Below are 15,178 nucleotides of genomic sequence, written 5' to 3' on the forward strand. Positions count from 1 at the left end.
TTTCCTACGGTAACAATTTTGTACCATTTACCTTAATATTCTTCACAAATTCTACATTTAGGGAATTGGAATTATACAGGATAAGCCATTCCTTTTTTCCTTGAAACTTTGCAGTAATTTTGTGGTTAGGTGTCCTGTCACAATCCAAAGTGGGATACCAAGTTGGTGGATCACAAATAGATTTCAACCTTGTAGTTTTAAACTACTGAAAGAACTTAAATAAGTTTCAGTATGTTTTTTAAGGGTTGGTTTGTATTTTTTTGTGCATGGCAATACAGTACCGTATATTGGTATAGTATCTAACTATGTATTTGCTTTAGAATCAAATTCACGAATGTGTGGTCTTTGCCTGTTCATTCAGGAGGAGTATATTTTGGGAGTACACATATTTCAGCTTAGAATATTTTCTCTGGTTTTGTCATGCTTGCTTCCTCGGTGCATAAAAATACAGATATATGATCAGTTACTGATCACTCCTTTTTATTTACCGTGGTAGAATGAACGGTGAGAGCTTTAAATCCCAAACAAATATCTTGCACTCATTTAATTAGCTTCTAATATGGAGTTTTGATTGTAGATTTTTTTAATAACTTTCTGTGAGATTGCACAACCTTCTTTTTTACCTTTCCCTCCCCACTCTGAAAAAAAAGGGCATTAATGGTATGCTTCATGTTATATACCTTTCTGATGCTCACATTAGATATTTATCCCTTTCAAATGTTTAAGTGATAATGGATTTTTCATCAGCACCTAAATTTATGTTGATATTTAACTATCCAGATCTGACAGATGTTAAAGTTAATGACAACCTCCTAAAGATCCTACTGAAATGCAATTTTCGCTTTAGGGTGAAGATACTCCCTCTGGCACTTATTTTCTCTATGCTAGAGGCATCTGTGATCTGGCAAAGGATCTTCCCTTTTTGTGTCTTGAAACTCTGCGTACACGTGTGTGGAGAGAATATCTCTTTATGATCATATACTGTTGTGTTTGTGATGAATGAAGAATTATCTTCATGTTCTCTAAGAATTCTGTATTCCTCATAGTTCTAGGAACTTTTCATTACATATCTGCTTCCTCTTTTCCTATGCAAGATCAGCTCTTAGAAAAATCTTACAAAAAGATGGAATACTTTTTATCCTGTGGGTCCACCAGAAGTTTCATTTTTGCATAGACGAAAGGGTTTATGTTTTTCCCTCCATTCATTTTTAATTTACAAGGTAAATAGACGGTGGTATCTAATTTTTATTCCTCAACAGTTTCAGTTTATTAATTTGTGGATTCAATTTGAGGTGATGAGCAAATCTCTGTAATACCCTCAGGGCTGATTGGTGGCTTACAGGTTTTATAAGTATATAAGTATTATATATATATAATATATATATATATAAATATATATATATAAGTTTATAAGTTTATAAGTATAGAAATACTTATCCTGTGCTCACATACCAGAGATTTCAGAAATGGGTGTCACATTTTTTAGTATTGTTTCAGGTCACCAGCACTTGAGATTACTAGAGTTGTCAAGAAAAATTATCGCAATGATGCATTTGAGAAGCTAGGATCTTGTGCTGAGTACAAAAAAATACACTGAAATCATCTTGCGATTATATGTGGGAAGGCTAACTTAAAAGGTGGAGTTGCAGTCTTGGAACCCTGGTTCTCTAGCAATACACAGCCAGCGTTCCAGACTAGAATGTACGTCCTTTGTGAAAATCATAAGTACCAAGAACTTGAATCTTGTAAAGGAACACCCCTCAATTTGGCTTTGCTCGTGTGCCAGTCAGTCCAGCAAATGGTCATGTTTATCCTGTTTCTTACAGGAAAAGAGTTGAGCTGCTGCAAATACTGCTTTAATAAGTAGGGCCTAGTATTGTTATCCTCAGTGAGGGGAAGCCTTGTAAACAGCATAACGCTAGGCTGAATCTATGTGTTGCAGCTATGTTATGTACTTTTTCCCATGAATCCAAGGTTTTAAAATCTTAATTTGTGTTAATACATTTAATTTCTTCTGGTTTAAAAAAATGCCAGGAACGTTATCAGCAAAACAGCATGGAACAAAAATGAGAGGAGAGCTGAATTGTTAACACAAATAATTTAGCAAATATCACTTACATTTATAAATCATATAATTTCTTTATTTTCTATATCCTAGGATACCAGATGGTCCCATTGATCAGGGACCAGCTGCAGGAAAGGTACATGCTTTAGAGGAGCAACTTTTAAAGGCCAAAGAACAGATAGAAAACTATAAGAAGCGGCCAGGAGATGGTTGGTAGATACATTTTCTTTTACTTCTCAAACTAGTTTTGGCATTCCATATCACTAATGTATTTATTAAAAATAAAAATAAAAAATTGAGCTACAAGTGCTGATGCTTTTATGTTTCTTCTTTTTTTTTTTTTTTTTTTAATTTTAATAGGGGGCCTTGGAAAAGACCATGAAATACTGAGGAGAAGGATCGAAAATGGGGCTAAAGAACTTTGGTTTTTCCTCCAGAGTGAATTAAAGAAGTTAAAAAAACTAGAAGGAAGTGAACTGCAAAGACGCATTGATGAATTCCTGTCTGATCTGGGTCATCAGGAAAGGTATTTGTATTAGTTGCTTCTGCATTTATATTGGAAGGACTGTGGATTGATTTAAGTAAGTAAAATACTGATGTTCTGCTTTAAAAAGTTCTTAGGATAAATTACTGGTGTGATATTACTGCCTAAAATAGCATGTCTGAAGCATGAAAATAAAATTATAATTTTATTTAATGGGATATAAATTATATATTCAGTTTATGTCACTGTAGCTTAGAGTATGACGCTTTAACTTGATATTTGGGTTTTAACTGGAAGACTTGTGTCTCAGAATGCCAGTTGTAGCTTTTCAATTGCATCTATCTGTATGTGTACATGTACGTGTATTTGAACATACAGCAAAACCATGAGAAAACCTTCAATATATTTCTTTTTGATATAAAAATCATATCATATAGTATCTGATCATAAATACTAGAATATAAATTCCATTGATTGTGGGGATATTATATAATTATAAGTACTTTAAAATTGGGTAAGATCTTAATTTCAGGACTAATTGTCATTCTGAAAAGTCACTTTTCCCCCTAATTAAAACTTAGCAGAGAATATATCAAATAGAAATTACCTTTACTTAAGTTTTCATTATTATGTTGGAATTATATTTTCAGTTGTTGATCTTCTGGCCTCCGCATTGTTGAAATTCCTTTTGTTGAAATATCATTGTTGAAATACCTTAAAACATTCAGTGTAAGTCTTGTTCATGCTCAACAAAATTATTTCAAGAAGTGTCAAAAATTCAGTAAAATCTCTGTAAGCCTATTATATTTAAAATGTTAAGTTCCCAACAGGATTTCAGTGGCAATTTCTGCCTCGTTAGTAAACAGTCAAAAGAAAATTTTGGAGTTAACTAAAAATACCACCTTAAACAAGTATCTCTCCCCCAAAATCTGAGAAATCTGCATGTTTGAACATCGGTAGTAAAGCATGAGCCTTTGAAAATATTACTGTAGTAAAAGGAAAACCTGGTAAGAAATTTTTGGAAGTCATGTAAACAATATTTAAAAAAAATAGTTTAAAAATATGAGTTTGATCATTAGTGTGGGCAAAGACTTCAGTCTATTTAATTTTGTAATTTAATCTTTCAAACCCCAGAATGTCACAGATTGATGGAGTTTAAAGTGAGAAGGGACCATTCAATTATCTAGAGTTATTATCTGTATAAAATAGGCCATTATGTTTCATCTAATTATTTCTCTGCTGAGTGCAATAATGCATGTTTGACTGAAGTAGTGCTTGGCCAAGCAGAATTTTCTGAAAAACCTCAGATCGTCCATTGAACTGTCAACCAACAGAGAAGCTGCCACTTCCCTATGGTTTCAATAGTTATTTCTACTCAGAAATGTTTGCTTGCCTCCAGAGAAGTTATTTTCTCTTAGGTTCGTGGGCTGCAGGTCGTTGACTTTTGACATATCATTTAAACTGTGTGTGCTGAAACCGGAGCACATTGTGTTATGGCAAACTTACTGATATCCATCATGGGGACCAAATCACTTCTGTACACATTACTGAAGTGTTTATATACTCTAGATTGCATTAGGCAGTAGCGACAGTGGAATCTTGAATATTGTTTTGATGCCAGAATATTTTTATGTCCCTACCTCCCAGGATGAATCTTTCTCTTACTCCTTTCCTTCCAGCACCAATGACTATTAATTCATTAAGGCCAACTTGCAAGTTATCTGTATTTCTGTCTGACAGCCTTATCTTCATATCTGTCTTTACTTAAGGATGAGATGAAACTCCTGGTAGAAACACATCTTTACACTGAATATGAAAATTGTACATTGTAGACCTCTCAAAGTTTTAAGTCCCACCACAGAAGTCTGTGGTACTTGAAGAAATTTGTATATATGGTACAGTGAATAACAGCTGTGCTTTTTTTTTTTTTTTAACATTTTTCTTGTTGAATAAGATCAGTCTTTACATGGTGTTTATCAAAAGAAGAATGTCATGGAGTCTGTTGAGTCTTAGAAGCAGATCTGTGTAGACTTTCGTGTGTAGTGAGGTCCCCAAAGAATTCTGATGCTTTTTAAGTGAAAACCAAACAGCCAGAAACTGTTTTAAAGATAAATAAATAAATAAAGCGTAGACTAATTTTTTGAAATATGGAAATTCAAAGCAACTGTGTAAGAGAAAATATACAAAAATGTTCCTAAAGTATTCAGTCTGTGTACTTGGTGTATTTGCAAGATTGGCTTCAGGTAGAAAAAAGATCTTGTGTTGCAGAATGCACCTCTTGGTTGCCTCTATTCCTTAGAAAGTTCATTCTTTCACCTTTGAAGTCTGTCTGCCGCTTTCTTTTTAGTCTCAGTCTTTCCTAAGCTGCAGGAAGATTCCTAGCTCCTTGTGTGCACATCCTTCGGCCTGTGAAGCAATGCTGTTTATGGGATGTCCTTTTTCCTTAGGATGCACTGTAGCTACCCAGTCTCTTTTTTCCTGCACACAGTCCATATGATCTTTTTCCTAAAAAGGAACGTAAATTTACGACGAGCAAATCAGATGCTGTTACTCGCTCTGAGAATCACTGGAATTTGGCTGTTTTGGTAATTGCTGATTGAAAATATTGTTGCCTATATATCTGAGATAAATGAAATACTGTATGTTAAGCTGGTATTACTGTATTTATATATATACATAAATTTACTTACATATTTTGTTACATATAATCTAATTTCGGTTAGAAAGCTTAGAGTTAAGTGTAAGTACTTAGGGCAGTTTCTAGTGTCTTCATTATGAGGGAAAGCGGATAGAGGGGTAGGAATTCATGCAGTGACAAGATAGCTATCTAAGTAAAGCAGCTGATTTTTCTTGTTGCTTATGAGGAAAACTTGTTGTGTCATATTAAAAATTTGCTTGTTTTTAGAGATGGTAGACTTAAAGACGGTTTCTGTGTCTCCAGCTAAGTAGTATTGGAGTTCTTTGGTAACCTTAGTGCTGTTGTGCAAATGGTCTATTGCTAACATGATAGCACTTCTACTGTCTGATACCTTAAATGCTATTTCTGGGCTCTACCCTAGGGGTTGTGTAGATTTTCTCAGTAAGGGTGCCGGTCTTGATAGATGTTTTAGTCTAGTATTTCACTACATAGTCTGTTTAAGAAACAACGTAGCCGAATGCAGAGTTTCCTGCATTGGAATATGTAATTATATTATTGTAGTTGCCATAGGGAAGAGGGTCTTTGAGTGCAGCTTCATCTTAACAGTGGAAAGACTACTTGATATAGAGTTAACAAAAAAGAACAGATTAATCTACTAGTTGTCATGACTGTGTTCTATGTTGGCTTTCTATTGTCTGCAAAGTGGCTGTTAACATGTTTCATTCCTTCTCATCCTGTTGAACAGTTGTCATCATTGTATTTGTGGTAGATTTGTGGTAGCTGGCCAAGGTTTGATGCATAGTGTTGGACATATTTTCACATTATTTCAGTTTAGTGGAACATCTAACATCTTTTTTCCTCTGAGTTTTTATTTATTGATGTACAGTGTCTAGGATACTTATACATGATTTTGCCATGTGGCTAGAATAAATGTCTAGACTTTAAAAACGTGTTAAAGATGCCCACCCCCCCTCTGCCTTTTTTTGTGTGTGACAATCAAATGCAGATGAAATACAGAGCCAGATTCTTTACTCCACTCTGCTTTCTAGGAGCAAAATGCTTTCAGAGCAGCTCCGAGATTTAGTTTATGATACGAAACAAAAATAGCAACAACCAGTTGATATTGTTCGTTAGTAACACAATGAAAGACGAAATTTGACTTAATAAGGATCTACAAGTCCAATATCTGAAATTACTTCTTTCTGCCATTTTGCTATCCACAATATCCTGTAATAATCTATTCAGGCTCATCTTTTGTCTGCACTTTGCTATCTCAGGCTAAGTGATCACCAGTCCACCTACTTTGGCTTTCTATATGGAGCCCGGCCCTGGTCTTTGATATTTATCCATGTCTTTTATAAATCTGTCTTATTAAGCTATTGTGGTGGTCTGCTGCATGCAAAAGAACATAGCAGAAGTAAAGCTAAAGAATACACGTTTCCTAGCAAGAGCAATCAAAGAAAGGAGGTCTCCATGACTGTGTGTTAAATCTGCAGTAACTTATCATCATGTCTGTGTGATAACACATGTGAATTTCTCTGTTCCTGATTTACTTCAGACTTTTACAGAGTAAATATTTTTTTAGAAAAGGATTGTGGGTAGTTTCTGAAACCTCTTCCATGAATTCATAAGATTAAGTTTCATGGTCTCAAGACAGTATTGACTGTCTGTTGGTCACAGTATTGTGACTACATTCAAAGAGCATCTTCTCTAGTATCCACAAAAATGATTCAGGATGTATTTTCTAGCCCATCACTTGTTTAATTCTATAATTACTTATCGTTATGGAACATATGTTAAATGGAGGACGCAGTCTTTCTTGGTTGCTGTTTGGATTGTAGGGTAGGAGGTGGCATGAAGGAACTGGTTTTGAGGCTATTGTTGGAATAACTGTTTCATTTTTCTTTGATTTCATCTAATCCTTCAAAGTTAGGATTGTTTCCTCTTTTCTCAAGATTGTTTCCCATTGGTGTTTATAGGTCAATAATGACGGACTTGTACTACCTCAGTCAAACAGACGGAGCAGGAGATTGGCGGGAAAAAGAGGCCAAAGATCTAACAGATCTGGTACAGAGGAGAATAACTTACCTACAGGTAGGAACAATACAGCTTTTAAATCAAGAGAAACATTAAAAATTTTTTTGATAGAACACTTAGCTATATCTTTGTAACAGAATAATTACATGATAGTTTTAAGTAAATGTTTATGTATGAATGAATTGAATACAATAGAAATGAGAACATTTGTTTTGAGAATTATTTAATGCATATGTGGAATAGTAGTATTTCAGGCAAAAGAGGATAATAAGAAACAGCTATTTACAGTTCTGTTTGTAACTGGGCAGAAGTATATCTGCTGTGTTGTTTTTTTTCTGTATCCATGGTTTCCACTTGGTTGTACTTTTCTGTTTGGATTCTTTATTTTATTACAAAAGTTAAATCTTTGCTTTGTATCTACATCTGTTAGAGTATAAGAACATATATATGTTCATAGTGTTAAAAAAAAAAAACATGAAAGTCTTCATATGAAAATTCTGAGCAAGCAGCCCACTCTGAGGAATGAGTACACAAAACTGAAGTGCTTGTATGGAATGCTGTACAGTCCTAGTCTGTTTCAAAAATTGTGTGAGACTTCTCACAGGTACTCATAATATTTGAGCTCAAGAAGCCTTTTTAATGTATATATATGCCTTGTGTATGTCTATAAGATTTAGACAAAACTTAAATGCTTACATTATTTTGTAGTGAAATTGAAATAAAATTACCTACAAAGAGCTGAAAGCCCAATTAGATCCTCCTAAAATTTCTTTAGGTATGTACAGTATATAACAAAGGGCTTTCCTCCATATGGAGGTAACTTATTTAATAAAAAAGTAAAAACAGTACTAAGAATGAAACCAACGCCAATTCACAACAAACGCAGAATACTAAATAATATTTTGTATTTGTAGCAAAACTAGTAAAAGACTTTCAGAAAGTATATTATGTCACCAAGTACTTCTGAGAAGGGTAAGTGTCTTTATCTCATTACATTGAGAAGAAAACCTGATAATCACAATGAGTAGATGATTTATAGGAAGTTGTGGCATTATGTTCAGAATTTGAATTGGGTCTAATATACTTGGCTCAATTTCCATCATACAGGCTGTTTTCATTTCTCTGTTTCTTTTACAAATTAGTTAAAAAGGAATCAATACTAATATTTCTCACATGGGAAGAACTGAACAATTTTTCATATTTGTTCATGTATTTAAAATATAAAATTAAGCATTATGGGTTCATCCTATAGCAGAGAGAAGCATATAATAAAGTGTTTTCCTTCTTCTCTCATTTTTTTTCTTAAGTTTCTATATTACAGAAGGAATTATGCTGTTTTTTGTTTTTTATTAACTCATGACTGGTAGATGATAGAGATTAAGAACATTGTATTGAAGCTGTACATCAGATCCACATTTTATGCAGCCGTTTTACATGGAAGGATCTAGAAAGGGCATATGTTTTCTTAATACTTGTCTTTGAGATTTAAATTGAAAATGGTAGTATGTGTTTTCCAAAAAATGTAGCTATAGCTTTGATGAAGGTTGATATTTTTAGCAAATCAACAGGTCATTAAAAATATCACTATTTTTGTGCTTAGAAAATAAGCAGCAACACATTAAAACAAATTAAATGGATATTTTATAAACAGGTATTAATACCCTGTTTTTTTTTTTTTTATGTCTTTTAGTTTAGAATTCAAAACATTTTAGCCGTATTGAATGCTCAGGGTTTCTAGTACTAAAACATGAAATATATATATGTGATAAGCCTTCTCTCACTAAACTATTATTTCTTTCTTATGCTTACTGTGTTTCTTTTATACATCTCTTTTTCAAGGTAAATATACCTTAACTTTTCAGTCATTCTTCATGTGTGAGAATTTATAATACCTTTAATTTTTCTCCCTGATGTTTCCCCTTTTAGAAGTGAGCATTCAGTAGCGGACAATAGCATTGCTTTATAGAATATTACCAAAATATGTTTTTCCTTACCTTTTTATACAGTCTAAGGTATTCCTTAGCTAACAATAGATCTCCATTAACCTTATGACAAGGAGGAGCTGTTGAAAATGATGACCAAGATTTTTAATTCAGCTGAATTTGAAACAATTTTTTTTCTGTTCCACTGTGCTTTTTTTCTGCTAACTTTGGTGATTCTCTTCTGGAATTTATGACAATTTTCTCTAGACTTAAATAATTTAAAATTTTATTGATATTTAACTGCTTTGCCTTTTTTTTTTTTTTGTAGTCTGTTCTTGATCTTTAACAACACTTTGGCCCTTACTCCAAGCCTACTTTTTCTTTGAAATTTGGTTGCTAAAAAACAGAAGCAAAACATAAAACACACAGGCATGCACACAAACACACACAAACACCACCACCAAAACCAGAAAAATTACAGTGTAGCAAGAAACTGTGGATAGAATTGTTTAGTGCCTAAATGTGTTTATGGATGGTAATTTACCTCCAGGTCTCTACTGTTACCATATAAAAGATTCAAACTCTAAGGCATGGCAATTCTGAATGTGTGTAATATTGCCCAGACTTCAGAGTGGAAATCTAGCCTACTCTTCAAAGCTACAAAATAGAGTTTCTTATGAGTAGTTACAGTCTGAAGTGGGTCATTCTCATATATAATTACTGTCATCTCTCTTTGCCTTTTTATCTTTATTCCTCTGACTGAAAAAAAAAAAAAATTTGAAGGTGGAAACTGTTGCCTACATGCCTATACACCAAGCTGGACATAAGCTTTTGGAGAACTTCTAAAGCTTAAAATATCTCTTGTCTTGACTGATTGATGATCCAAAACTGGAATGTGCCTGTGACTATGTTTTGAAGACTAATAGATGTGTTTTCTAGTAATTATGTTTAAAAATACATTTGTGGATTTCAGGAATTTGAAGAGTGTAGTGCTGACTGTGAGTAAGCAATGTAATGCTGTCTGTGGTCTGAAACTACAGATATTCATTAATTATCTCTATTCCTCTATTCATAAAATAACCATGTACAAAAAAATCAACAAACAACAACCTTCCCAACTCCATACCAAAAACTCTGATGTGGAACATCCAAGCAATTTTTTTTGGGGGGGGGGGGAGTGTGTGTGTGTGTGGGGGGGGGGGGCGGGGGGGTGGTGAAGAATAATAGTACTGCGTGGTTTCTCGCTGGGACACGTTGAACCATGATAGCTGCATTATTTTGGGACGTCTCCCTGGGAAATCATTCAGCTGAATGATTGTGAATAGTGATGACTGCTACTTCATTTGGATGGTATTACCATAAATTTGATTTAATGAGGCTACATTTAGCTTGTTCCCTGTAGTTAGAGCAACACTTAAAAGGCTAGGAGCTTATGTTTAAGCAAAAGACTGTACATTCAGAGATAAGTCTGAAGAGAAGTCTGATGTTTAAATTGTCAGACAAGGGCTCCAATAGTACTGTGTAGTATAGTACTCTATTCTAGAAGTAGGATGGAGTGAGCAAACGATAAAAAAGGGGGTGATTTGCTTTCTTGCTCTTTACTTTTTTGTTTTATGTATTTTAGGGATTTTATGATTCACCATGCCATCTTCCAATAGCAGAATATTTTTTGCTTCCAACTAAAAAAAAATATGCAAAACTGGCATTTTGTTCTAATTTGGAGGTTAAAAATATTAGCCAGGTAAAAATGTTATTAAAGTAGTCAATAACATCATAGTCTGCCATACTCATACTGCTTAGCTGGGGTGGTGTATGTATCCATAAGAGAGACTTTGTTCAAAGGTGTCTGGATTTACCAGTATTTTTGTTGATTTAATCTGTAACTTATTTTTTTTTCTGTCTTAAGAAAGTATATTAAATTTTCTCTTCTCATCCCTCCCCCCATTAAAGTTAATAATAGGTGTTTTTAATAAAAGCAATCATGTTAAAATAACAGCAACAAAAAGGCTCAGGGCACTCTGCGTATGTACAAAGGGATGTACCCTTCACAACTAATTGTCAGTCTTGTACTTGTCTTTAATAGTAGACAAGGTTGTCAAGTTTATCTGGTTAAAGTTCCATCATTTGACCGACATATAATCATTTAATTTGAAATGAGTCAGTGCCACTAGTGATCAACAGAATTGAAAGGAGATAATGACAGTTGTGTTTGTATCTAAGGGGACATCACTGAACAGAAGATGAACAGATTCTGTCTCAGATTCAGGTTTGCGATCACATTTATATGTGATTATATTTGTAATACGACTTCTTGTTCAGTGAGTGGTCAGTGGATTATTTTGATTGCACATCTCTGGCACTTATTAAATTTTTTTGTAAACAGTTTCATTGTGTATTGAACCGTCTTTACTGTTTGATATTGCAAGCTCATCTTGTTTTTTCAGTTCTTCTCCCATCTTCGTCAGATCATTGAATTAATTGCACAGTAATGGAAGAGTGGGCTTGATTACTTCCCTATAAGACTAGAAAAAAAAAAACAAAAACTTAAACAAATGAACGAATCCAAGCATTTTAAAAGTTAATCTTTCTGGGCAAAATAGAAAGATTTAGAAGTAAAACAAAAGAATTAAAGAGGAAAAGCAGATGGCAAGCCATTTTTTCTGACTTTTTGTGAAGGTATGGAAAGGAATTGAGTTTTTTCAATCATTTCCATACTTTAAATAAAATGTAAAAATGATTTGAGTATTTCTTGAGACATGTCTTGTGTCATCTTCATTAGCTTTTTAGCAAATTCAGTATCTCTAAGTATAGTATTAGGATAATAACTTGTTTACAAAGTGCTATCACTGCTGATATCTACACAAAGTTTTCTTCTAGAATTTGTATGTAGTGGATTGAGGAGCTTCATGTGTAGCCCACCTGCATGCTGCAATGTTTTTCTTGTGATGTGTTTATCGTAGGAGTGTAGGTGTGAGTTAGAGGAATTAACGTTAGAGGCAGATTAGACTCCTTCTCTTTCCCTACAACACACATGGTAGTAATAACATGTAAGATCAAATTCATACTGTTTCTGATTAGCAAAGGAAGAAAATTCCCCCCCAGTACTGAAGGGGAGCTAGTATGAAAAGGACCCATTACCCATTAAAAGTGCCATCAGAAAGAAAGGGGAGTAGAAGATTGTGTGAATTGCGTTTGTGATAACTAGGATGAGGAAGATCTTTCCTTGACATCATTCTCTCAAAAACTGGGATTTTCCACAAAATCTGGGTGGGACTGTCTCCTCCATGAGACTGCGTAGCATTAAGCAATAAAGTATTTATTGAAAATATAAAAATCAACACCTTTTTAAATTAACATTTTTGTGTTTATGAGGTTACCTTGTGATTTGTAGCGGACTGCTCGCCCACTCCAGTCTTAACTGTCCTGATTCATTAGATGATAACGCATTTCTCTAAACACTTAACATATACAAACAAAACTGTCATTTTTCTTAGTAAAATGTATGTTAAATAGCAGTGTTTACTTGTGCTAGTTTGTCAGGTATTTTGGTGGCTAACTGCCCACTTGGTTATGAGGCATTTAAGCATTATTTCTGACAGCTTTCCCATCTGATCCCGATGGCTCTGTGAATATGCTAATTAAAAGACCCCTGGAGAAGGAGGCTCTTTGAGCACCAAGAGAAGTGGGAGGTGGGAGATGGGAAATAGTCCTAAGACTATTTTTACTCTAGTCAAACAATGACAGGGAACATTCCCAGACACTGGAACATAATATTCTATACTCTTAAATAGTTAGAACAGCTCCTGGCATGCTTTCGACTCATATGAAGTAGTTTTCTCCCAAACAGTTATTTGGCTGTGCTTCAGAGTTAGCATGAGACACTTTATAAATCTGCTTTGTGTGGCTACCCTATTCTAAGAGATTTAGAGAGTTTAATAACATGGGTGCAGTATATTCTATGCCAGCAAGAATAACTATCAAGCACATTTGATTTCCCAGTATGGGTATAGCCTATGTTTATGTGTTTCAGGTTATCATGTTTCTGACAGTTTTGACTTTATTTGATTTTTGCTGCTACTATTGTATGCTAATAATCTGAATGGAAAAATAGCAGAAAATCTAGTTTTGGAGCCACATGTTACATGAAGAAAGTACTGTTGTGTTTCACTATCTTTCAGTGGTTTACATATTTAGCGGACCATGGTTTTGTTTTATTCAAGAGTCACTCCCTGGGAATAAGAAACAGTAATTGAAATCATGGCAAGAATAATTTGTTTGAGAGCATGAGATCTATTTAGTCTTTTGATTTATTTAGAATATATATGACTAGAAATATGGTCTGATCTCATCATTCTCGCTGGTGGTTCCACATAAAATATTGCTGTTTGTTTAAGGGAAAAGTAAATACCCACTCAGTAGTGGGTATTTCCCACTATAGGTATAATCTCCCTCCAAACATTTTCCATGTTTTCACTTTTTTTTTTTAAACACCATTTTACATTAATACTTTCCAGGATTTCAGTCTTTCTCTCTCCCTCTCTCTTTTTGGTTTTAATTAGAGCTAGAAAATTGAGAAAAAGATGTTGCATTTTAAATCATTTATTTAAGATAGCTGGTTTTAATACCATGAGCATTCTCAACATTTTGAGACTAACAGATGCAGAAGAATCTCACACTGTTAGGTAATAATCCAGTCATGGTATTTCTTACTGGTTAAGAAAACTACTGTAGATTACAGTCATCTGCACTGAATTATGTGTTACGTACATGAGGGAAGGCAGTCATCAGTGCAGATACACATATACAGTTGACTTAATACCACTGAGTAACAGGATCTTGGAGTTACCACAGGTAATTCTATGAAAATATCATTTCCATGCTCAACAGTATTTAACAGCGCATCTACATTAAGGATGTACTGTGCAGTTCTAGCCCATTAGTGTCAGGAATGATATAATAAAACTAGAAAACCTGAAGAGGAAAGAAACATGAATGATCTAATATATGAAACTGGCAACTCTGAGAACTAAGACTAATAGGTGAAGATTTCAGTCAAAGAGAACTGAGAAGGGAATGTGACACACAGACGTCTACAAAATCTTGATTACTATGGAGAAAGTGAGTAGGGAACCAGAGTCTGATCTTTTCAGAAGGCATACTACAGTTAAAATTAATAAGACTTAAATATTCAGAGCAGTCAGTCATAATAGTGTGGAATCTGCTTCAGTTTCTTTATTCTTCTTGTAAAGATGTATAGTGTCAGCATTTCTCTGGTGAACCATAGATACTAAAAATAACTTTTAAATAATTTTATTTAGAGGCTTATGGTTCCTGTTTGGTATATCTCAGCTAAAATAATTTTTAAATAGATGTAGAGGAGCCATTTTAAATAAGTCTTATGGAGAGAAAGTAGCTACCTAAGTCAGTTATTTAAAAGAAGGCATTCAAGGTTATTCCTTGAAACAGGCAAACCAATGAACATTAATTGAATCCAAGAATAAACACCACCCTGAGCACTAATGCAGTTTTGTAGATCTGCAATGTAATAGGCGATTTCCCAGATGCAGTAAAAAGATGTCAGCCAGACTTCTGTATCTCATTTCTATGTAACTACCTTTCTACGGCCTGTGTACCTCCTTACAAAGTTTGTTAAGTACTAAGAAAAAATTAGGGTGTTAGATTTCTTGCAGAGGAAACCTGGATGTACTACTTGCCTTGCAACCTAGACAGGCAAGGTCATTTGCAGCCTAAAGGACTGTACAACTTTTTAGGGGAAGAAGGAGCTGGAAACTGGCAATGCTTAAAAGGTAGAAAATAATTACATATTGCCTTATTTGGGTGAGTTCAGCTGTATCCATTTAGTGGACACCTTCACCACCATCCCTGATGTTTTTTTTCTTAAAACGAAAAACTGAAATGCTGAAGTAACAGTGTGGTTTTTGTTTGTTTGTTGATTTTCAGATCAGAGCTGTTGTCCCCTCCTTTACAAATTTCAATCCACAAGTTAGTTTTTTTATTAAGTGTTTTAGGAC

General features: G+C 34.2%; 1 protein-coding gene across 6 annotated transcripts in view; it reads left to right on the forward strand.

Moving 5' to 3' along the window:
- The window catches only part of FUT8 (fucosyltransferase 8), a 179,237-nt gene that overhangs the window by 97,450 nt on the left and 66,609 nt on the right, over window positions 1-15,178 (forward strand). For all 6 annotated transcript variants that reach the window (XR_013951407.1, XM_080592536.1, XM_080592538.1 and 3 more), the window contains 3 exons: window positions 2,159-2,274; window positions 2,426-2,591; window positions 7,167-7,281. Coding sequence is in view for 5 of the 6 variants with exons in the window: in XM_080592536.1 (XP_080448662.1) it covers window positions 2,159-2,274; window positions 2,426-2,591; window positions 7,167-7,281 (397 nt within the window). In the remaining variant the exon portion in view is untranslated. The remainder of the gene's footprint in view (window positions 1-2,158; window positions 2,275-2,425; window positions 2,592-7,166; window positions 7,282-15,178) is intronic.

This window comes from Anser brachyrhynchus, assembly GCF_964034855.1.
Source record: "Anser brachyrhynchus genome assembly, chromosome: 5".
NCBI classification, from domain to species: Eukaryota; Metazoa; Chordata; class Aves; order Anseriformes; family Anatidae; genus Anser; species Anser brachyrhynchus.